General features: G+C 41.3%; 1 protein-coding gene across 1 annotated transcript in view; it reads right to left on the bottom strand.

The window, feature by feature from the left end:
* LOC128453632 (kinase non-catalytic C-lobe domain-containing protein 1) overlaps positions 1–18,116 on the bottom strand; it is a 35,745-nt gene extending 17,629 nt beyond the window's left edge. The window contains exons 1-11 of the mRNA XM_053436631.1: positions 18,018–18,116; positions 11,419–11,617; positions 8,032–8,090; positions 6,540–6,686; positions 4,616–4,733; positions 4,390–4,529; positions 2,886–3,521; positions 2,335–2,449; positions 910–993; positions 713–774; positions 461–619 (exon numbers count right to left, since the gene is read on the bottom strand). Coding sequence (XP_053292606.1) covers positions 461–619; positions 713–774; positions 910–993; positions 2,335–2,449; positions 2,886–3,521; positions 4,390–4,529; positions 4,616–4,733; positions 6,540–6,686; positions 8,032–8,090; positions 11,419–11,617; positions 18,018–18,116 — 1,818 coding nt within the window. The remainder of the gene's footprint in view (positions 1–460; positions 620–712; positions 775–909; positions 994–2,334; positions 2,450–2,885; positions 3,522–4,389; positions 4,530–4,615; positions 4,734–6,539; positions 6,687–8,031; positions 8,091–11,418; positions 11,618–18,017) is intronic.
* Positions 18,117–18,559: the final 443 nt, after the last annotated feature.

Genomic DNA, 18,559 nt, shown 5'->3' with positions numbered 1-18,559 from the left:
GTTCAGTGTTGCTGTTGAACTAAATGCTAATGTCAGCACTCTTAATGTTAATAATAATAATAATAACTTTATTTGTATAGAATCATGAATTATTGTTAGAATTTATCCATAAACAGAGTACTGGACAAAGGAAAAACTTGTGAAGAACTTGTCGTTATTGGAATTTGTGTCTGTCTTGGTTAAGCAATCAGAGTATAACGTTTCAATTCAAAACAAACCAGTGTCTGTTTTGTGATAAGAAATTGATAGATCTAGTTGTAATATGAGGAAGCTGAAAAAATTAACATCATTCAATGTTTTTGGTGCTTAAATCACAGCTTTTCGGGGGGAACAGTGGGCAGAGAAACGTAATTGCATGGCTGAAACACTGATAGTAGACACATGATCAATTGCTATCGAACGTAATATTTGAATACATTTCAGTAACAACGAATCCCCCTTGAGAAAATGTTAAAAAGACCTTCTTAGCTGTAATGATGGTCGGTCTCTCAATGGGCGTCCTCTTCGCCATCTCCAGGAGCAGTCTCTTCAGCTTGCGAGGCATTGGCAGTTTTTGAGAAGGCGATAAACTGAACTTGGCCGTGGACCAGAGAATAGCAGCAACTCCGTACACACAAACCTGAGCCAAGACAGAGAAGAGGAGAGGAGGGGAAACTACAACCAAAGCAGCATATCGATGACAGTAACTTTTAAACCTGAATGACCGACAGACCTTTTCAGTCACAATGCCATGCTCTTGATACTCAGGAGCAAGATAAAACTCGTCTCTGGGTCCTGCAAAGAATGGAAGTCAGTTATCAGGTCAAAAAAGGCCACTAGACACTGGTGTCTCACAGACTGTATATAGGTCTCATGTACTTTTGCAATTATTGTATATTCAAGTGCATAGAATGAATGCATGGGACAGACGAAAAAACGTACCGATGTTTTTAGGTTTCAGGAACAGCACCTCTCCCTCGCAGCCCACGTACAATGTGTCCAGACATAAATAGGCTGATGGAGAAGAAAGAATTCAGCTGAACAGAATTGTAACATAATTCAAGCCATGCAGCATTTTCATATTCTCCCATTAGCCTCTGGAATTCATCATCCTTGTTGTAAAAGCTGGTTCTTAAATGAACAGGAAAACAATTTGTTAAAAAAATAAACAACATGCTCCTATTCAACAGTATATTTCAATTTGACCGCAGGCATATTCAAAACCAACAAATAAAGGCAGATGAAGGGTGAACAAACTCTGTCATGTTATGTACATTTAATTTAAAAAATTTAACAATATAATCATGCTGTATTCAACAACCTATTCCTTCTGGATTACTGATATAAGTGTTATTGTCCTGTAACAGACGTATGTGTGTGTGTCTACTTTGCAGTGATGTCTTTCTGGTTGTTATTGTACTATCCCGGTAGAATTATCATACTCACAACTGTGAAACACTCAGTCTTCTGTACCCATGTAATATTAGTTTTACTTCTCTCTCTTCTTGTAATTAATTCTTTTAATTACACTGTTTATGATTTTTGCATTTGTTTTGTAAGAAACTGTTTTAGGTTTTTGGAAAAATGCTCATTTGATTTCAAGACATCTAAATCAAAGGATTGCTATCATTCTGAGAACCAAAGTCTTTCTCATATCTATCCATTACATATAAAAGTAATGGTACTGAGTAGAGCTCATACTTCCGCCACGGCCCAATTATTCCCTCAAATTCAATCAAGCTGCACCAATTTCCACACACTCATAATTCAGCCCCCTAAACAGGACAACAAGATTCATGAATGATTCTCTGAGAAATCAATGAAAATATTGAAGAATGACCTATTTCACAATATTCAAGAAGCTTTAGAATAATTCCCAGATCTGCTGCCAAATCTGGATCCGCACCTGAATTTAACCGGGTTCATCAATGATCCACACAGCATCCTTCCACCAAGATTTGTGGTAATCTGTCCAGCGGCTTTTACGAAATCTTGCTTATAAACAGGCCAACCAACAACAAACAGACTGGGTTGTAAACATAGTCTCCTGGTGGAGATAATAAAAGCCCTGTTAAGAAATGCAGGGTTTCTGTCTGTTAATTTGAACTGGAAGGTTGTGTTGACTTGATTTACTTTAATAGGGCAAACGGGAGCTCATAAAAAATAACCTTCCCAATAAAATATGATAATCAAACTGAGGGAAGTAGAAATAAAGAACTGAAGGCCTGTTCCCTGCTGCAGTTGAGCTTAAGTAAAGCTCCTGCACATATTTGAGGAAATCACACTGTTGGGATCTCAGCTGTTCTCACAGGAGCAATTAAAACATGGTTCCATACATAAAGTGTTTAAAATCACCTGGAAAGTCAATGTAGGTCTGCAGTGAGGACAGACAGGTGTAGCACAGAGCCCACAGCTCATTGATCGTCAGCCTCCGTCCATAGCGTGTGAGCAGCTCCCGCAGAGAGATCCACTGGAAGGAAACAGAAGAACAAACGGAGTCTTGAAAACACATGAATTAAATACTTCAGCAGGATCTCAGTCGGCCTAATTAACTAACAGAAGCAATCCCTCGCTCCAAATGGAACAATTACACATACATAAAGGCAGACATGTTAGAAATGTTCTGCTCTGAGCCAGTACTTTCTTAACTGACTAAAGTACAGCCAAATTAAACAGGGTTTAAAAAAAAAAAAAAAAGCTATGCAGATCTCAGTATTATGTACCAGGGAGAAGAGAGAAATATTATCAAATGATTGACAAAAAAATAGCCGTCAATCAACATTAGCAATATTCACGAGGAAGCACTGATGGGTTCTCTTGGATATTTTAAGGTCTTGACTTTATTATGTACAGGGTCTTGATATGATGTATAAAATGTATGGAATGATGAGAGTTGTGTGGCTGACCTCATCCTGAGACTCTTCGTTCAGGCACAGCATGCTTTTGGTCATGTGGTTGTTAGGAATGTAGAGGCCGTGGCTCAATGAGCCCTGGTCCCCTGGAGATTCTTGTGCTGTTTCCAGGTTCTGACAGGAAGTAAACGGGGATGATAAATCCTGGTTACAGTCCTTGGATTCACTTTCACGGTGCTCTTGACTCCTTGTTTCTCCTCTGCATAAAGCCTCTGCAGCGTCTTTGTTTTCTAGTGACATTTGGTTGTCCACAACTGAATTCCCGTAATCCTCAGTGCGGCTGTTTGGGTAACATTCACAGGACTGGCCCCGGTTGAGTCTTTGCAATCGGTCACTCCACACAGACGTGCAGCTCAAGTGTTCGTCTGCCCCAATCTCAGTGAGGTCACACACTGGTTCACTGATATCTCCATGTGTTGGCGGGGATAGACAGCGGGGGTTGTTGGAGTCTGGGACAGAGCAGGAGCGGTTCAGAGCCCCCCTCACTCTGTTCAGCCTCTGCTGGACCCTCCTCCTCACTGGGGAGCTGTTGTGGGACCTGCAGTCCACCTCATCTGCCAGCATTGTAACGTCTCCGTCACTGGTTTCCATATCCTCAGCCCAAAGAGAGGAATCCCAGCCCCTGCATACCTGCAAAGGACATCCTTAACACTCAGTCATGTGTTTTATTATTTAATTTAGTTATACACCAGTGGGTGTAAAACAAAAAGTTCAGATAACTGCAAACCTGTTTTTAAACTTATGATCTAGGTATGGTCATATAAGTTGTGGCTAATCAGCTTACTTATAGTATACAATACCACCCTTACCCTACAGATGGGTTTCTGAAGGATGTCATCTGTGAGATATGTGTTACAAAGCAAACCCAAATGATGGGATGCTAATGGAGACATCATCATTAGGATTTGCGTCTGTGCTATCATGTGTAAAAATGACAAACCAATGGGTGGAAAATTCTTCCTCTTTAGCCGAGTCAATTAGCATCAAGGAATTATGTCTGGCTCTGGGTTTTAGTAAGGTGGTGGATATAGACTTACCGTGATGCTGGTGAGGAAGAAATGTGTGTTATAAAATGAGGCAGAAAATACTAGTACTGTTTACTCTTACTATGACTATTACAATACTCTTAATATAAATTTTTGTTTAGCTGGTTTAAAGAAGAGTTGAAAAGTTAGTAGGGCTCAATGGTGAGAAGTCTGACAGGAGAAAGAGTTTCAGAGTGTAACTTGCACAGATGTCTGTCAATCAAAAAGTTTTGCCGACTCAAAAGTTAAACATCCTATTGCTACCTCAGATTGTAATTTTGCTGATTCTGTCACAAAGGTTTGTTTCTTAAATACTGAAAACATCCATGTATAATTTGTTTAACTCGAACAACCATTAAGCAAGGCCATCTGGTACATTTAACAGCATCAGTATTGTTTGCTTCAGTTCAATTACTTCCTCCTCTGGAGCAGCAGCTTCCTATAACAGCTGGTGTCTACACCCTGTCACATACCTGCTGCCTGGACAGCCCGTTGGTCTTAACAGAAGTGTCACTGCACAGGTCTGCAGTATTATCATCCGAGCTCAGTCTTCTCAGCAGACATCTGGTTTTGGGATGCTGCCATCTTGCCTGCCAGGAACCTTCCTGTCCATCTGTGGACGTGCAAAGACAGTTAGCACCAGGAGAGACCACATCAGAGATGATCCAACAGCATGTCATAGATTTTGGATCAAATTACCTTGAAACGTTGAAACCGATTCAATGGAAAGCACCCGTCGCCCGACAGAGGACAGTTTCCGGCACAAAGCTGCAGAGGAGGTATGAGACAGCCGTGCTTCAGCCACAGACACGATGTCCTGTGGGAGTATCAGACTTGCAGGTTTGCAGTATTGAACAAAGACATGTTTGCAACAAATCTGTGTCTTTTAAACAGAGGCAGTAGAACTAGCAGCTGACAGGTGCCTGTGCCACCAGTGCAGTTTACATCTGTCAGGACTGGAGGAATTTAATAAAAGGTGAAACCGATTTTTTACCCATTCAAACATGATTTCGCTGCTTCCACATTACATCCAATGGTGCAATGGGAGTTTACAGAAGCCCAGTATAAACTACTGGGCCTGTGCATGGGGTCTAGCAGGGATCCAGCAGGACCCCGGCTCTGATCCTGGACTGGACTAACAACACTATAGCCCTCTTCAAGGCGGGATAGAGCCGACTGTTGCTCCATGGGAGACTCAGATTCTTCGGTGTTTGCAACAGTTTCCTGTCAGGTGAGAGTGACCTTGACCTTTCAAAACCATGTCGGTTCCTCTTTGAGTCCAACGGAACATTTAAAATTTATAGAAGGTTGTTCAGGAGAGAAGGACAGACAATCTGAAAACACTCCGGCTCAGGCTGGTGCCGGTTTGGAGACATGAGAACATTTGATGGACACAAGAGGAATCTGACCAGAACATGTTTCTGTCAGAGTCACTTCTCATTTGGAATCAGTGATTCTGATTGTACATTAGGGCATTTCATTACATGGTATTGCATTGTATTGTATTGTGGATGTTCACTGTATTATTGACCCATCTCTCTTCATCATGAGATCTAATACTTTAAATATACTTTATATATAATGTGGGTTCTAGTGAATTTAGAATTATTTTACGTTATTCTTGTATATTTATGCAGTTTATGCTGCATAGCATAGAAGAACTTCCCTTGTGTCTTTTGTTGATTTTGTGAAACTGCATTGTTCCAGTTGTCAATCATACTTTGTACTTGTTTGAGGTTTATTATTATTACCAAAAGTCATAATTATAATTAAATATACATTTTCACTTTGTACTGGATATATTATAGGGAATTCACTTGAATGGGCCTTTGAAATACATTTCTCTCCCCATGCACCTTTTCCATGTGTTCGTCCCTGTTATTGGTTGTTTGTACTTCGTTGCTTCTTTTTGAGCACATGTTTATTTTTATAGCCATAATTAATTTCCACAATTATTATGATTATGAATGTTATTATTAGTATTGTAAACTGAAATATTGTGTTTTGTGCTTTTGTTTTGCCCTGTCGATGAAGTTCATGCTGTGATACTTTCACTGAATGTAGTTTGCACTGACACACAACTTCCACTTGATGCTGCTCAAGAGCACTGGCCGACTTCAGTATCTGAACTACCAATTAGTCCTAATCATAGGAGAAAAATGAACTTAAAAGAATGCTAAAGCCATAACGACTGCAAACATAATTTATTCTCCTTAAAGTCTGATGGGATTCTACATCTGAATGGACTGGGAGATTTGAAGGACATTATCCACACTGACCCCACATGCTGCCAACAATCTGCTTGGGTCATGATGATTTCATAAAAATATATTAATTGAGTCCTTTATTTGTGTTCATTTCATTATATTTTATGCCTGTTTCAATTTGTTGGTGATAGATGTTATCTTACTTGCTAATTTTATATCTAAATTGTTAAAAATGTCTAAAATAAAGATCATGCGCAAATTTTGCATTTGAGTTGAAAAATAACCTTAAAAACATTTATTTCACTACCATGACAACACAATTGTCAAGTGAGATCTCTAAGTTATTCTACACTTGTTTCACGGAGGTCAAACCATGGAGCTTTAGTAGCAGAGAGCAGTCGGCAGTGTTTTTCTACCTGCAGGAGTGGCCTATCCTCAGGCTTCTCCTCCTGCATCTGCTCCAACAGCTTCTGGACTTCCTCTCCCAGCTCAGCCTCGAGCTCTGGCTCGATGACAAAGCTCAGTGCGGCAGAAAGTGTCGAGCCCAGAGAGTAAACATGGCCCTGTAGCAGGAGAAGAAAACAGAGATCTAAATCTGTGAAAGATTATAGAGAAAAACAAAACATTTTGTCCAATTATTGTCATGTGTTGTGTGTATATATGAAGGAGCTCTGGTTTTGCTTTGCTGCACAGACACTAGATATTATGGTCAGCTCTTTACCACCAATGGATTTGAACCAGGTGCTTTAGAGTTCACGTCCATGACGCAAAGATCACCCCGACAATTAAGTGGTAGTGCACCCAAACGTATTTAGTAAACAGATGTGGGAGGCAGATCCCAGTGTGGGTGACCAAAATAGAAGAGTAAATATTCAGCTGGCCTTATCTCCGGTTTTGCTTCTGCTTTGACTTTAGTAAAATCTCCTTTGAGAAAAAAACACTTGAAAAAACAACACGAGGGAGGTGGAGAAAAGGAAAAAATCTAAATGTGTGACAGTGCGAATCATGAGAAAGTAGAACAGTATTACTGAAAGAGTGTAAATTATTTATTTGAACATTCTTTAAACCCACAATAAGAGAATAAGAAATATAAGTCTACTACAAAAAGACCCAATAGCAGAACTGCATCAGGAAAGTCTAATATATATTAGTGTGCAGTATATAGACACACATTCATTGTATATTCATTTATGATGTTCATTGTAGTGGAGTGCATTTCTCCTCGAAGGCCTAAAACTCCCTTATCTAAATTAGCTAGATCCGGATTTTTATTTGGATCTGCACCAAATTACACACTTTCACAAATTACAGTCCCCTAAACATGAATGATTTTTTTCATCAAGAACCAAATTATTATCTGAGAAATCAGATTTTTTTTTGAATTGCCCTATCTCGGAATGTTCCTCCTGGATCTGCCCCTGATTCGTGCCTACAGCTAAGTTTTATGGGTTCTTTCCTGACCTATATATATATATATATATATATATACTGCAGCCTTCAACCAAGTTTCATGGTAATTCGTGCAGTATTTCTTCACGATCCTGCTACTAATAGACAGACAGACAAATGCAGATGAAAGCGTAACCTCCTTCTGTCTGTGTACACGACTGTATAGGTGTACCCAATAAAGTGGTCACTGAAAGTAACATATGCTAACCTGGGTAAAGGATTGTTTCTAACCTGATCGATCATGTGATGGTCATGCTTCTTCCCGTTTGACATTGGCAAGAGAGTTTGTGTGGAGGAGTCTTGGGAGAAGAAAGGGAACAACACTCTCCTCTCTATTCAGGAAAAAGCGGCAAGGTGCCCATGACTGTGTGCTGTGCTCCCAGGGGCCAAGTGTGTGAAAATGACTTGTGTGCAGTTGTGAGCATGTTAAAATCTGGACGTAGACTCAGAGTCTCTCACCTCAAACGTGCTGCCTGTGTTGTCAAACTCAGGAGGAACGAAGGAGCCTTCGGGATCATCTGCGGGTCCAAAAACACACAAATTAACCATTAAACCTGTCTGAAATACACACATCACAACGTCATGAGGGGACATAGAGTGCATTTGTCGTTTGATGTGTATACACTGGGATGTGTAGCCATGTCAACTGTATACTGTGACCTACCAGCTATTCATCCACTGTAATGAGATGCAAACCAGAGGGATATGCTGAACCACAGCGAGCGCGTGCAGCTGTTTCCCTTCAATTTGCATTATTCACGTGTCAGAGATAATCCCTGACAAACAGGACAGGAGCAATCTGCAGATCAGACGCTGAGGCTGCCTCAGAGGAATCCTCCTCTTCCTCCCGAGGAAGGTCAGGGTTCACTCAGGCTGGATAAGCTATAGGCGCACAAACACATCAAAGTGTCCCTGTACCCCCCCTTCTTACTGGACTTAGGGAGGTGGAGACGGAGGGAGAACGAGGTTGTTCTCATCAGTTAGAGGAGAGGAGGTAAAGTGGGTCATGACAGATCTGGGTTTCTCTCCTGGAGTCATGATATCCCTTCCCAGGTGCAGTGAGGCTGGTCTCTCTCCATTCTCCTCATCTCCTCTCCTTCCCTTTAATCTCCCTACTCTCCTTACTCTCTTTTGTCCTTTTCAACTTCATCTCTTTACTTTACATTTAGTCTCCTTTCCTTTCCTTTCCTTTTCCCTCCTTTCCTTTCTTCTCAACTTTCCTTTCCCCTTCATTCCTCCCCCTCCTTTCCTTTCTCCTATACTTTCCTTTCCTTTCCTTTCCTTTTTTAAAAAAAAATATTTTACACACTGTTTCCCTCATATTCTTTCCTTTCCTTCTCCTCACTATCTCTTTCCTTTCGTATCCTTTCCTTTCTCCCATACTTTGCTTTTGAATCTCCTCTTCTCTCTTTTTGTCTTTCCAGTCTTCTCCCATTTTATTTCTATTTTCAACTCAAGTTTGATTTCCTGTTTTGTCCTCTCAAAAAATTTTGGCAGTTCAAACAAGCAAGGAAGTCACCCAGGGTGCCAAAGGAGGACAAGGTATTTAAAGTCCTAGAGGTTGGGCACTATAACCCAGTGAAATGTGCTGTAAATAAGAGAGAAAATATAGACAGCCGTTGTCAGTGACGCAGTGGCCTCCAGGGTGATGGTGAGTCATGTATGCCTACAGCATCCCAGCACAACAGGTAGTGTGAGGAGAGCAGTACTCCAGTTGGACCAATCACATTTCCCACAGAGCACAGCCGGCCATGTTTTAGCACAAATAGAGCAGTTTGCGATGCTAAGCCTCTTGGGGAAATTAGCATTTTGCTTGGTCAGTAGTGTATGAAAACCATTGGAGGACATTTTGTGGCTGTGGCTGGCTGCTGTGGCGCCTGCACTTCATCCTGAGTCACGTACGACAGTGTTCCCGTCATCGCCGCAGTGATTAATTCGCTGAAATGAACCCTATTGATGAGTTGTTGTGGCAACAGCTATTATCACTGAGATTCATCACTGCAGCCCTCAAGGTCACTCCAGGGACGGCCTGTTTGTGTGGAAGCGTGAGATTGGCCGTCCAAGTGTGCGTCAGCTTGACATTTCATTGCTATCGTACAAAAAAAGCTCAATTAAAAGGAATCAATGGGAAACGGTGCAGCGAGGAAGGCACCGAGTGTAGCATTATGATTAATGACACAGATGCACAGTGTTCAGCATGAACAACGAACACAAAAAGGTTAATGCAGGCAGTGCGGCTACTTCCTCTACATCCACAGGATGAATCAGAGCCAAAGGACTGAACACAATAAAATAAAGCGCGACAACAAATGAGGATGACAATTGACAGAGTCATCAGAACACTGCTCCATAGTGTCTGTTACTGAAGGAGGCGTCTGTGTGGAGATACAAAGTAGATACAGCATTTAAAAGGATGCTATGAAGCCAGCGTAATCTAATTGTGTGTGTGTGTGTGTGTGTGTGTGTGTGTGTGTGTGTGTGTGTGTGTGTGTGTGTGTGTGTGTGTGTGTGTGTGTGTGTGTGTGTGTGTGTGTGTGTGTGTGTGTGTGTGCGTGTGGTTGAATGTGTGTGAGAAAGAGGAGCTGTGCAGGTTGACTGCTGATAGGCTAACCAAGCTGTTTCCACAACAACAATCCCCCTGGCAACTCTAGCACTGTTGATGTAATCAATGCCTATCAATTTCGGACATTTGGCATCAGGGCATGGAATGAGATTGTGCAACCCTATGTGTGTGTGTGTGTGTGTGTGTGTGTGTACTAATATCTTTGTGAGGACCAGCATGAAGTATAAATCTTATGGAGCGAGGACATTTTTGCCAGTCCTCACTTTTTCAAAAGGGCGAGTATAGGGAATGCATTGGTCCAATTACTGTCCTCACGAAGATAGAAGGACAAGAATGCACAAGTGTGTGGATTTGTGTGTCATGAGTGCATGATTGTGTGTGTGTGTGTGTGTGTGTGTGTGTGTGTGTGTGTGTGTTTGTGTGTGTGTGTTTGTGTGTGTGTGTGTGCGTTAGCGTTAAGACAGAGAGTGAGACAGCAGTAAAATGAATATGAGAGATGAGATTAGATACTGCGATAAGAATTCTACAGAGAAACAAATGAAAAAAAAGACTGGAGACTAGTTGGAGGGAATACAGCTCCTGATACCATATTTGATGTGCAGAACTGTGAAGGAGAAAGATGCAGCCTTGGTTTGAATCAGAGCAGACCTGCAGACCTTGGCAAAGCCTGACAGATCCAATAAGTTACAAGAGACACAACACGTTTTTCAAGCAGGAATTAGCAAATTGAAACTGATACAGATCAGGGCAACAAATCACTGACGGGGAAATGACGGCTTCTCCCGGTGTCAGACAGAGCAGAGAGCTTATACTGCAGTTACTAAGGGACAACCTCATTTCTAAACTTCCTGCAATGCAGTTCTTACCTAAACCCTTATGTATTCACATTATGAAACAGATTCATCTTTCAAAATAAAAATGCACTGTGTAATGCATGGAAGTCAAATTCTATATCAGAACAAGTATAAAAAGAATAAGTGCAAATCTAGACCTCAAAAATGTATATATATAAAAACTGTGTATGTGTGTTCATGTCTATCTACAGTTATGAGGTCCAATTTTGGTTGAATACCATCAATGTGAGGACATTTTGATGTTGTGAAGACATTTTGGATTGTCCTCACAAATTCAAAGGGCTGTTTGAGGGTTAAGACTTGGTTTTAGGGTTAGGGTTAGGGCTAGAATTAGGTTTAGGGTTGGGGTTAGGCATTTAGTTGTGATGGCCAATAAGTGTACTCACAACCATAGAGACAAGTGAGTGTGTGTTTGTGTGTTCGACTCACCACTGAGCTGCTCCATGAAGCAAACATTCCCATGGGCATTGAAGGCCAGCGTGTCTGGCGTAATACACAGGCTGTGAAAGAGGTGGGAGGGCCTGATGCTCTGCAGGGCCACGACACACTCTGCACACACCGCCCACACCTCCTCCTCAGACAAACAGCTGTCCCGCAGAGAGAGGATGTCCGCCAGAGACACGTTCTCCTGTGGAGACACACACACACATAGAGAGGTTTAAAAAACATAGGTTATTTAAATTTTTGTATTATGGAACAGGCCTGAACTGCATGAGTGCTCCTGCTCAATGCTTCTGTAAGGGCACATTTTAATGAGGAACTCTTGTTGCTCAGTACTTATTACCTACCAAGAACAAGAGTCCGGCTTTTAGCTAAACTCAGAATCAGAGTCAGAAATATTCATTAATGACCACACGACCAAGTTAGTGGAATTCTTTTTTCGGGAAAAACTGATTGGAAAACGGGATTATTTGGTGGATAAGGATCTGTAGCGCCTCCTGGAGGGGAAACAGTGTTGAGCAGTTTGGGAGGGGCGTTTGAGGAATAGTTAATCAACTTTAAACTTTTCTATTACTTGCTTGCATGTTTTCCTACAATGGGCACCAAAATGCACCGTCAACATTTTCAAAACAGTCTAACTGCTATCAGCTTCATTTTGGTCTCCTCACTCATGTGGAACGGATTTATTAAAATGTAAATACAGTGAGTGCAAAATTAAAGTTTGGCATTATGGCTTCTTATTTTCTACCATGCTGGGGGGGAGTCAAATTTGACATTAAATCTCAAGAAAGCTGGGATGGAGGTGGATATATATATATATATAATAATAAAAAGGCTCAAGGGGTTGGACAGCACAGATACAATTTACAATCATGATCACAAATTATGTTTATTTAATCATTTGTTTTAGAGCAATACATGTATATAGGTCTATACACTTGGTGGCAATTGGCTATCGTGTGATGACGATTTAGCCTCTGGGTGAAACAGCCTATATTTTGGGGCTTTCGGTGTAGACTGTAGATATCTGGTCATGACTCTGTCCTCCGGTTGCCATACACAGTCTAGTTTCTTATATCACACAAGTTAAACGTTTCTCCAAACAAATCAAAAACAGTGATTCGTTTTGTAGGTCTCTTAAGTCCAGATGACATTTTGGTTTATATCTTTTAAGAGCTACCTGCACATGAATCCAGATAAATTAAAAAGGATATAGCCAATGCATTTCTGTCAATGTGTTCTGCCTCAAACGTGATTGATCAAACTACAAATGGAAACCAGAAGATTACCCGCACCAAATCTTGTTCCTCTACAAAAGATTCTTCACATGCATTTGTTGATAGAGATTATGCATTTTTAAGATAAATTCTTAACAGATAACAGTGTGTGGTTTTTTTGGGCTAATTCACTGAATTAAATCTCAGACAATAGAAGGCAATTCATCAGATGAATGCAAAACTGCAGTAGATATGATACTGCCACACTTTTCTGCAGTGTTCTAATACATAGGTGTTAAACCTGTCAGCTAGTAACCAGGTTACTGACTAATAGGAGACTGCTACTCTGCAACAAATCCAAACTATACACTTTAAAGCTGAGAAACTCATCTTTCCCTCGTCACTGACCCTCTTATACGTTTGTCGTTTGTTTTCTTTCAGAAGAGCATCTTTGTCCTTGCAGCTGACAACGGTAGATGATGCATTTGTCCTCGAAAGTCTGCGGAATGAGTAATCAGTCGTCTACCTCTCTCGACACTGTCTCTCGTTTATAACTCAACATTTATCTCAGGTGTAGAAAGAGACAGCCGCTGTAAGATGAGTGGAGGTAAATCAAATTATTGCTCCTCCAGGTAATAAAGAGCCTATTCCTTTGCTCAGATTTTGCTGGAAAATCATATCTGGAAAATTAAATCGTTAAACTAAAAGTGTGGGTGGAAAAATCTAATTGAGGAAGTAAAACAAGATTTACTTGTGGGTCCTGCTCATATATTCACGTCCAAAAGTGCAAAGTGAGCCCAGAGAAACTTTCCGTCTTCAGTGGATGCGGGTGAAAACAGCCCTGAAGCGTCAAACTCTGCGCATATACTCATCTGCACAGTGCAGCTCAAACATCCACGTGAAGGAGCAATAAGCAATAGACATATCCGAGAGGAAGGGGCTTTAAAGAGGGAGATACCTCTGTGAAAACAATCATTAAAACCTGTGCTAGATCTTGTAAGTCGCTTTGGATAAAAGCATCAGCTAAATGTAATGTAATGTAATCTGTTGGACACAAGGTGAGCAACATAAACCCAGCAGCATGCTTTGCTCCAATATCATATAAATTGACAAACCCAACTAGGACAAATAAACAGACCTGCTCTTCACTGGTATGAATGACCATGTCTTGATTCAACCCTTCCATTGGTCTTAAACATTTTTCTGTTTGGATAATTTGTTGGACTCATTGTGTTTGGTTCTTTGGATTCATATCTTTTATTCCCTTGTAATGGTAAATGGTTTTGTATTTATATAGAGCTTTTCTAGTCTGATGATGAACACTCAAAGCTCTTTACAGTACAGTTTACATTCACACACACATTCATACAGTGCATCTATTCGCAGAACTTTGTTATTCTATGGGGGGGCAATTCTGGGTTCAGCATCTTGCCAAAGTACACTTCGGCATGCAGATGGGGAAGACTGGGGATCGAACTGCCGACCTTCAGGTTGGAGGACGACCACTCTCCCACTCAGCCACAGCCGCCCTTGTGCGTCTCATAACTTCCTGTCTTCATCTTATTTCCGGTAAATTTCCGGTAAATTTCCGGTAAATTGTCCTGCCCTGACTAGATCTACTTGTGTCTTTTAAGTTGGTGTATTCAATTCATCACTAATTCGTCTTGCTAGCGTCCCAGTGACAGTCCCTGCATTCAGCCCTAGTGTGAATCTGCATTTGGGTGCTCACATGTGTAACAGACCTGTCTGAAACAAGTTTAAAGGGGAACTACTTAAGTACTTTTCAACATCTATGTTTATTAAAGTGAATAAATGGTATTTAAAAAAACATTTGGAATTGGTCCGGGAGATCTTCACTGTCGTCAGCAACATGGGAGCAGTGGGTCCAATGAAATCTTATATTAGACTCAGATTTCCAACTACGTCCTAACTGAAGTTTTTGTTTTCATGTTGTGGCTGCCAGCAGAGACAAGGTACTGGACCATTTGCAAAAGTTTTCATCAGTATTGCACTACCATATTTATAAAAAAATATGGTACTGGTTAAAAAATATCGTTCTCCCCCTTTAAAACTTTGGACACTTTCAAAAGTAATTTCAAAAGTAAAAGAAACTGGCTGTCTTTTGTGTTGTCCACTGAAGAACTGAGTCTTTTGATAAAAAAGCAGGATTTTGATTTGGAGCCTCCCATTGAACAATGCCCCAGTTTAGACACTATATGAGTAGTATATTCTGAAATATATTCAGTAGCAAGTACATTTAGTACACAATTTCCTGCACAGACATGCAAACACTTTGTATTGCCATTTCATTGGAGGGACTCGACATACCAAAAAGAACACACCATCTGTGATCCACTATCACCAAATGGCCCCATTTTTCCTGTAGACACAGTGATCTCAGAGATTCCATCGGGCATCCTGCATAATGCTGTGCTCTGATTATTACAGCATCTTCTGTTCCGGTTTGCAAGTGAACACAAAAGCTTCCCTCAGCTCCGACAGAGGGGTGGAAGTGGTGAGTGTGAGGTCTTCACAAAGCAGCAACTGTCCAGCACTATATCTAGGACTTTAATTACCATGACCTTGACATGTTAACATGTTCTTCCATGACAGTATTCATACCAAACCAGGGTAAATCTCAATGGAAACTTATTATTACTTCCATAAAGTTCATCTGTTTTTATTCATGACTCTCTTCTAGGCGCAGGAAAGTTGCAGCAGATTGGGAACAAAGCATTCTGGTGTGTTCTGGTAGACTAGTGCACAATTACAGGGCAGAGAAGTGCCACTTCGAGCAGCAGCAGCAGCAGCAGCTGCCCCATAAATAGAGAGTTTCCCATGAGAACAGTGCAGGGGAAAGCTAGAAGTCTCTTTCACCCTCCTCAAGTTAAATACGTTGTCCTACATAAGTTTGGCTCTGTGCTCCGAGGTCCTGATGAGACTGGCGGTGGAATTCTTCCTAAGTTTGCCCTCTGGGACCAAGAGGAGAAGTAGAAGAGGGTACCAGTGCTGTATGCATCTGAGTTAGACTTTAGTTCTTCACAAATTCAAAACGATGATAGTGATTTGACAGTTTCCTGATTAGACGCTGGCTGAGCAAATGAGGTTAAATGTTACCAATTTGTCACTTCTGTCTGACAACTGTCCCACTGTTAGAACAGCAGTTTCTTGATGAAACTATTCCTCATCCTATTCTGACAATGAATATGACACTTAGGCAGTCTAATTAAGATAAATCAAGTGGATGTCTTCCAAAGTTACTGTCTTTTTAGAACAAAATTACCTTGTGACATCACTATCCCTTGACACCCAATAACGTTAGACTCAAACTGAGGTCTCTTGTTAACATCAGATCAGCTTTGGAATATATTTTCACATCAAACAAGGCCTGTGTAGTTTGTCCAACCATCACCTCAATGGGCTCATTGGGAGAAGATTTCGTATGTCAATGGGAGGGATGATACAACAAGACAAGCCTGTTTCAGTTTATAACACTTGACTATTGATTAAAGAAAGACTTGAAAAATTGTGAACCTCTCCCTTAAAACATTGAATGGATAATATATGATCCATTTTTTGTGAACAAGCGATAATGCTGCTGATAATGTCAGTAATAACCCTATCAAGAATCAAGAGGTAACTGAGTTAGGAACATTCAGAAACAGTTACAGTTGGACTGTAGTATTTCCATTAGACTTTATATTTCTACCACTCCCCCTGCATACATAAAACATTACTTTTTCAAACATTACTTTTAAAGTGCAATGCTTGACCTCTATTGACCTGTGATCCACTGTGACCCATAAAACATTGTTTTAGACGTATGATGTATCATTGTATGATAGCAGTTCTATGAAATCGTGATTTGTCATTAAACTTTGCATATGATTTGATTGAAATAAATGTCCAATATTCATGTTAGGGCCTCTAGAAGTATCTTGTGATAACTCTGCTTTACTGTATATAGAATAGTTACTTATGTTCTTTGCTGTTGTTACTTTATTTTACTGTGATTACTTTTGTGCTCTCACTTCAGGAATAAATATAGTAGGACTTTCACATATTTTAGGTCGTTGTTGCTCTAACTTGAATTCAAGATTTGAACAGTTACAGTGACAGAGCTGCTCTGATAAAAATAAAATACACAGAGCGAAGTAAGAGTGATGGATTCAGGTTCATTGCCATGCTGAAAAAAAATGTTGAATCAACTTAAAAAATACTTGGTAACACACATAAAATAAACTTGTTCAAGTTATATTAACACAATTGATCACTTTAATTTGAAAACGTGAGAATTTTTCTAAAGGGGACATATTATGAAAATTCCACTTTTGTAGTGCTTCTACACTTTAATTTGGGTATCTGACATGTCAACCGTCCCAAAAACTCTGTAAAAAACAGCTCCCACGATTTGTTGTGGTTCCTATAGGTCAGATACGATACGCTTGATTGCTTCGAATGGGATTACGACCCAAAAATACGTCATAGTCTCACTACATGGCCTTGGACCGACCCGCACCATCATCTCACCGGCTCCGGGGAGAGACGGCCTGGCTCCCCGGCTTCCCGGCTAGCGTTAGATCGCAAGCTAAAACGAGCTAACGCTGAAGCCCGGGCTGACACTGCCGACACTGTGCATTAGGGTGAAGCTCGGATCCTGCAGAAAGCGTTTAGTGTCCCGGGGGCGCCTCGACAATCGGCATGTTTATGTGGCCGCTTAGCTGTCTGAGGGGTAGCAGGAGCGAGCTAACGGTAGCTCACGAGGGCACTCAATACAGGTCAATCTCAGGAGGGCGGTTTTAGACAGGGTAAAAAGGTGCTGTTTTAAATTATTCTTGTGGTATTTTGACAAAAGTATGTTACAGACATTTCATTAAGACCCCAAGGAACCATATCAACTTGTGGTAAAATGGGCATACGATGAGTCCTTTAAAGTTTTTTAACAATTTTCTAATTCAGTGCACTAGGTTCAGACCTCTGATATAATTCAGTGACAATGCAGGGGATGGGCTGGTCCTGGTACTAAAATCTGCTGCTACTAACTTTAAATCCTCAAAAGTTTAAACTTGTGGAGGTTTATATTTTTTAGGAAAAACCCTCCTCGTGTCCCATATTTTAAAATCACCAAACCTGACACCTTGAAAGGAAATAAAACTGGAGACAGTAGAGCCAAAAGCTGTTTGAGTTTCTTATTCTGAGTGACTGGTTTCTTCTGATGTGAACTTTACAATAGGACTAACCTTATGAATAATTTAACCACTTGTCCTACATTTAATTTGAGATCAGGGAAGCCAATATTCTGATTGTTATTAAACAAATCACGATTGCATTTGCCCAGAACTTCTTCCACTGAAAGAAACCTCGACTCACCTCATCCTCCAGCAGCGGAGGCAGATGTTCCAGATCGTAGTATCTGTCTCCAGCTCTCTCCAAGTATGAGAGAGCCGCATCTCCGCCCGCGGTCTCCATTGCAGCAACTTGGATCCAATCAAGTATAGTGAAGCGGGTTCCGGCCCAGACGGCTCGAGGCAGATGGCATCTCTCCCGGTGCACCGGGCACAGACTGGGGCGGTCCAGCAGCCGGTCAGCCGGTGGTCACTGCGGAGACAGCGGGGCGAGCGAAAGCAATGCGCCGGGATCGACCCTCTGCAGCCGGCTGATGGAGGCAGGAGGAGGCGGTGGTGGTGGTGGTTGTAGGAGTGTGAGAGGCTGTCATGACTACCACACCTCCGCAGAAAGAGGCGACTCACCGAAACCGATCACGAGCCGCACTTCTCGTGGGGGGGAGAGAGAGAGAGAGAGTCCCGGCTGTGCCCGGTGGAGGAGTCAGAGCTGGCACGGTGTCCATGCTACAGCTGGCTGCAGCTCCACGCCTCCGCTCACACAGTCTGACTCATAGTCATCACTTAGCT

Source organism: Pleuronectes platessa, chromosome 12 (genome assembly GCF_947347685.1).
Source record: "Pleuronectes platessa chromosome 12, fPlePla1.1, whole genome shotgun sequence".
In the NCBI taxonomy this organism is placed as follows: domain Eukaryota; kingdom Metazoa; phylum Chordata; class Actinopteri; order Pleuronectiformes; family Pleuronectidae; genus Pleuronectes; species Pleuronectes platessa.
The sequence above is the reverse complement of the archived record's forward strand: the minus strand, read 5'-3'. Positions and strand labels throughout refer to the sequence as shown.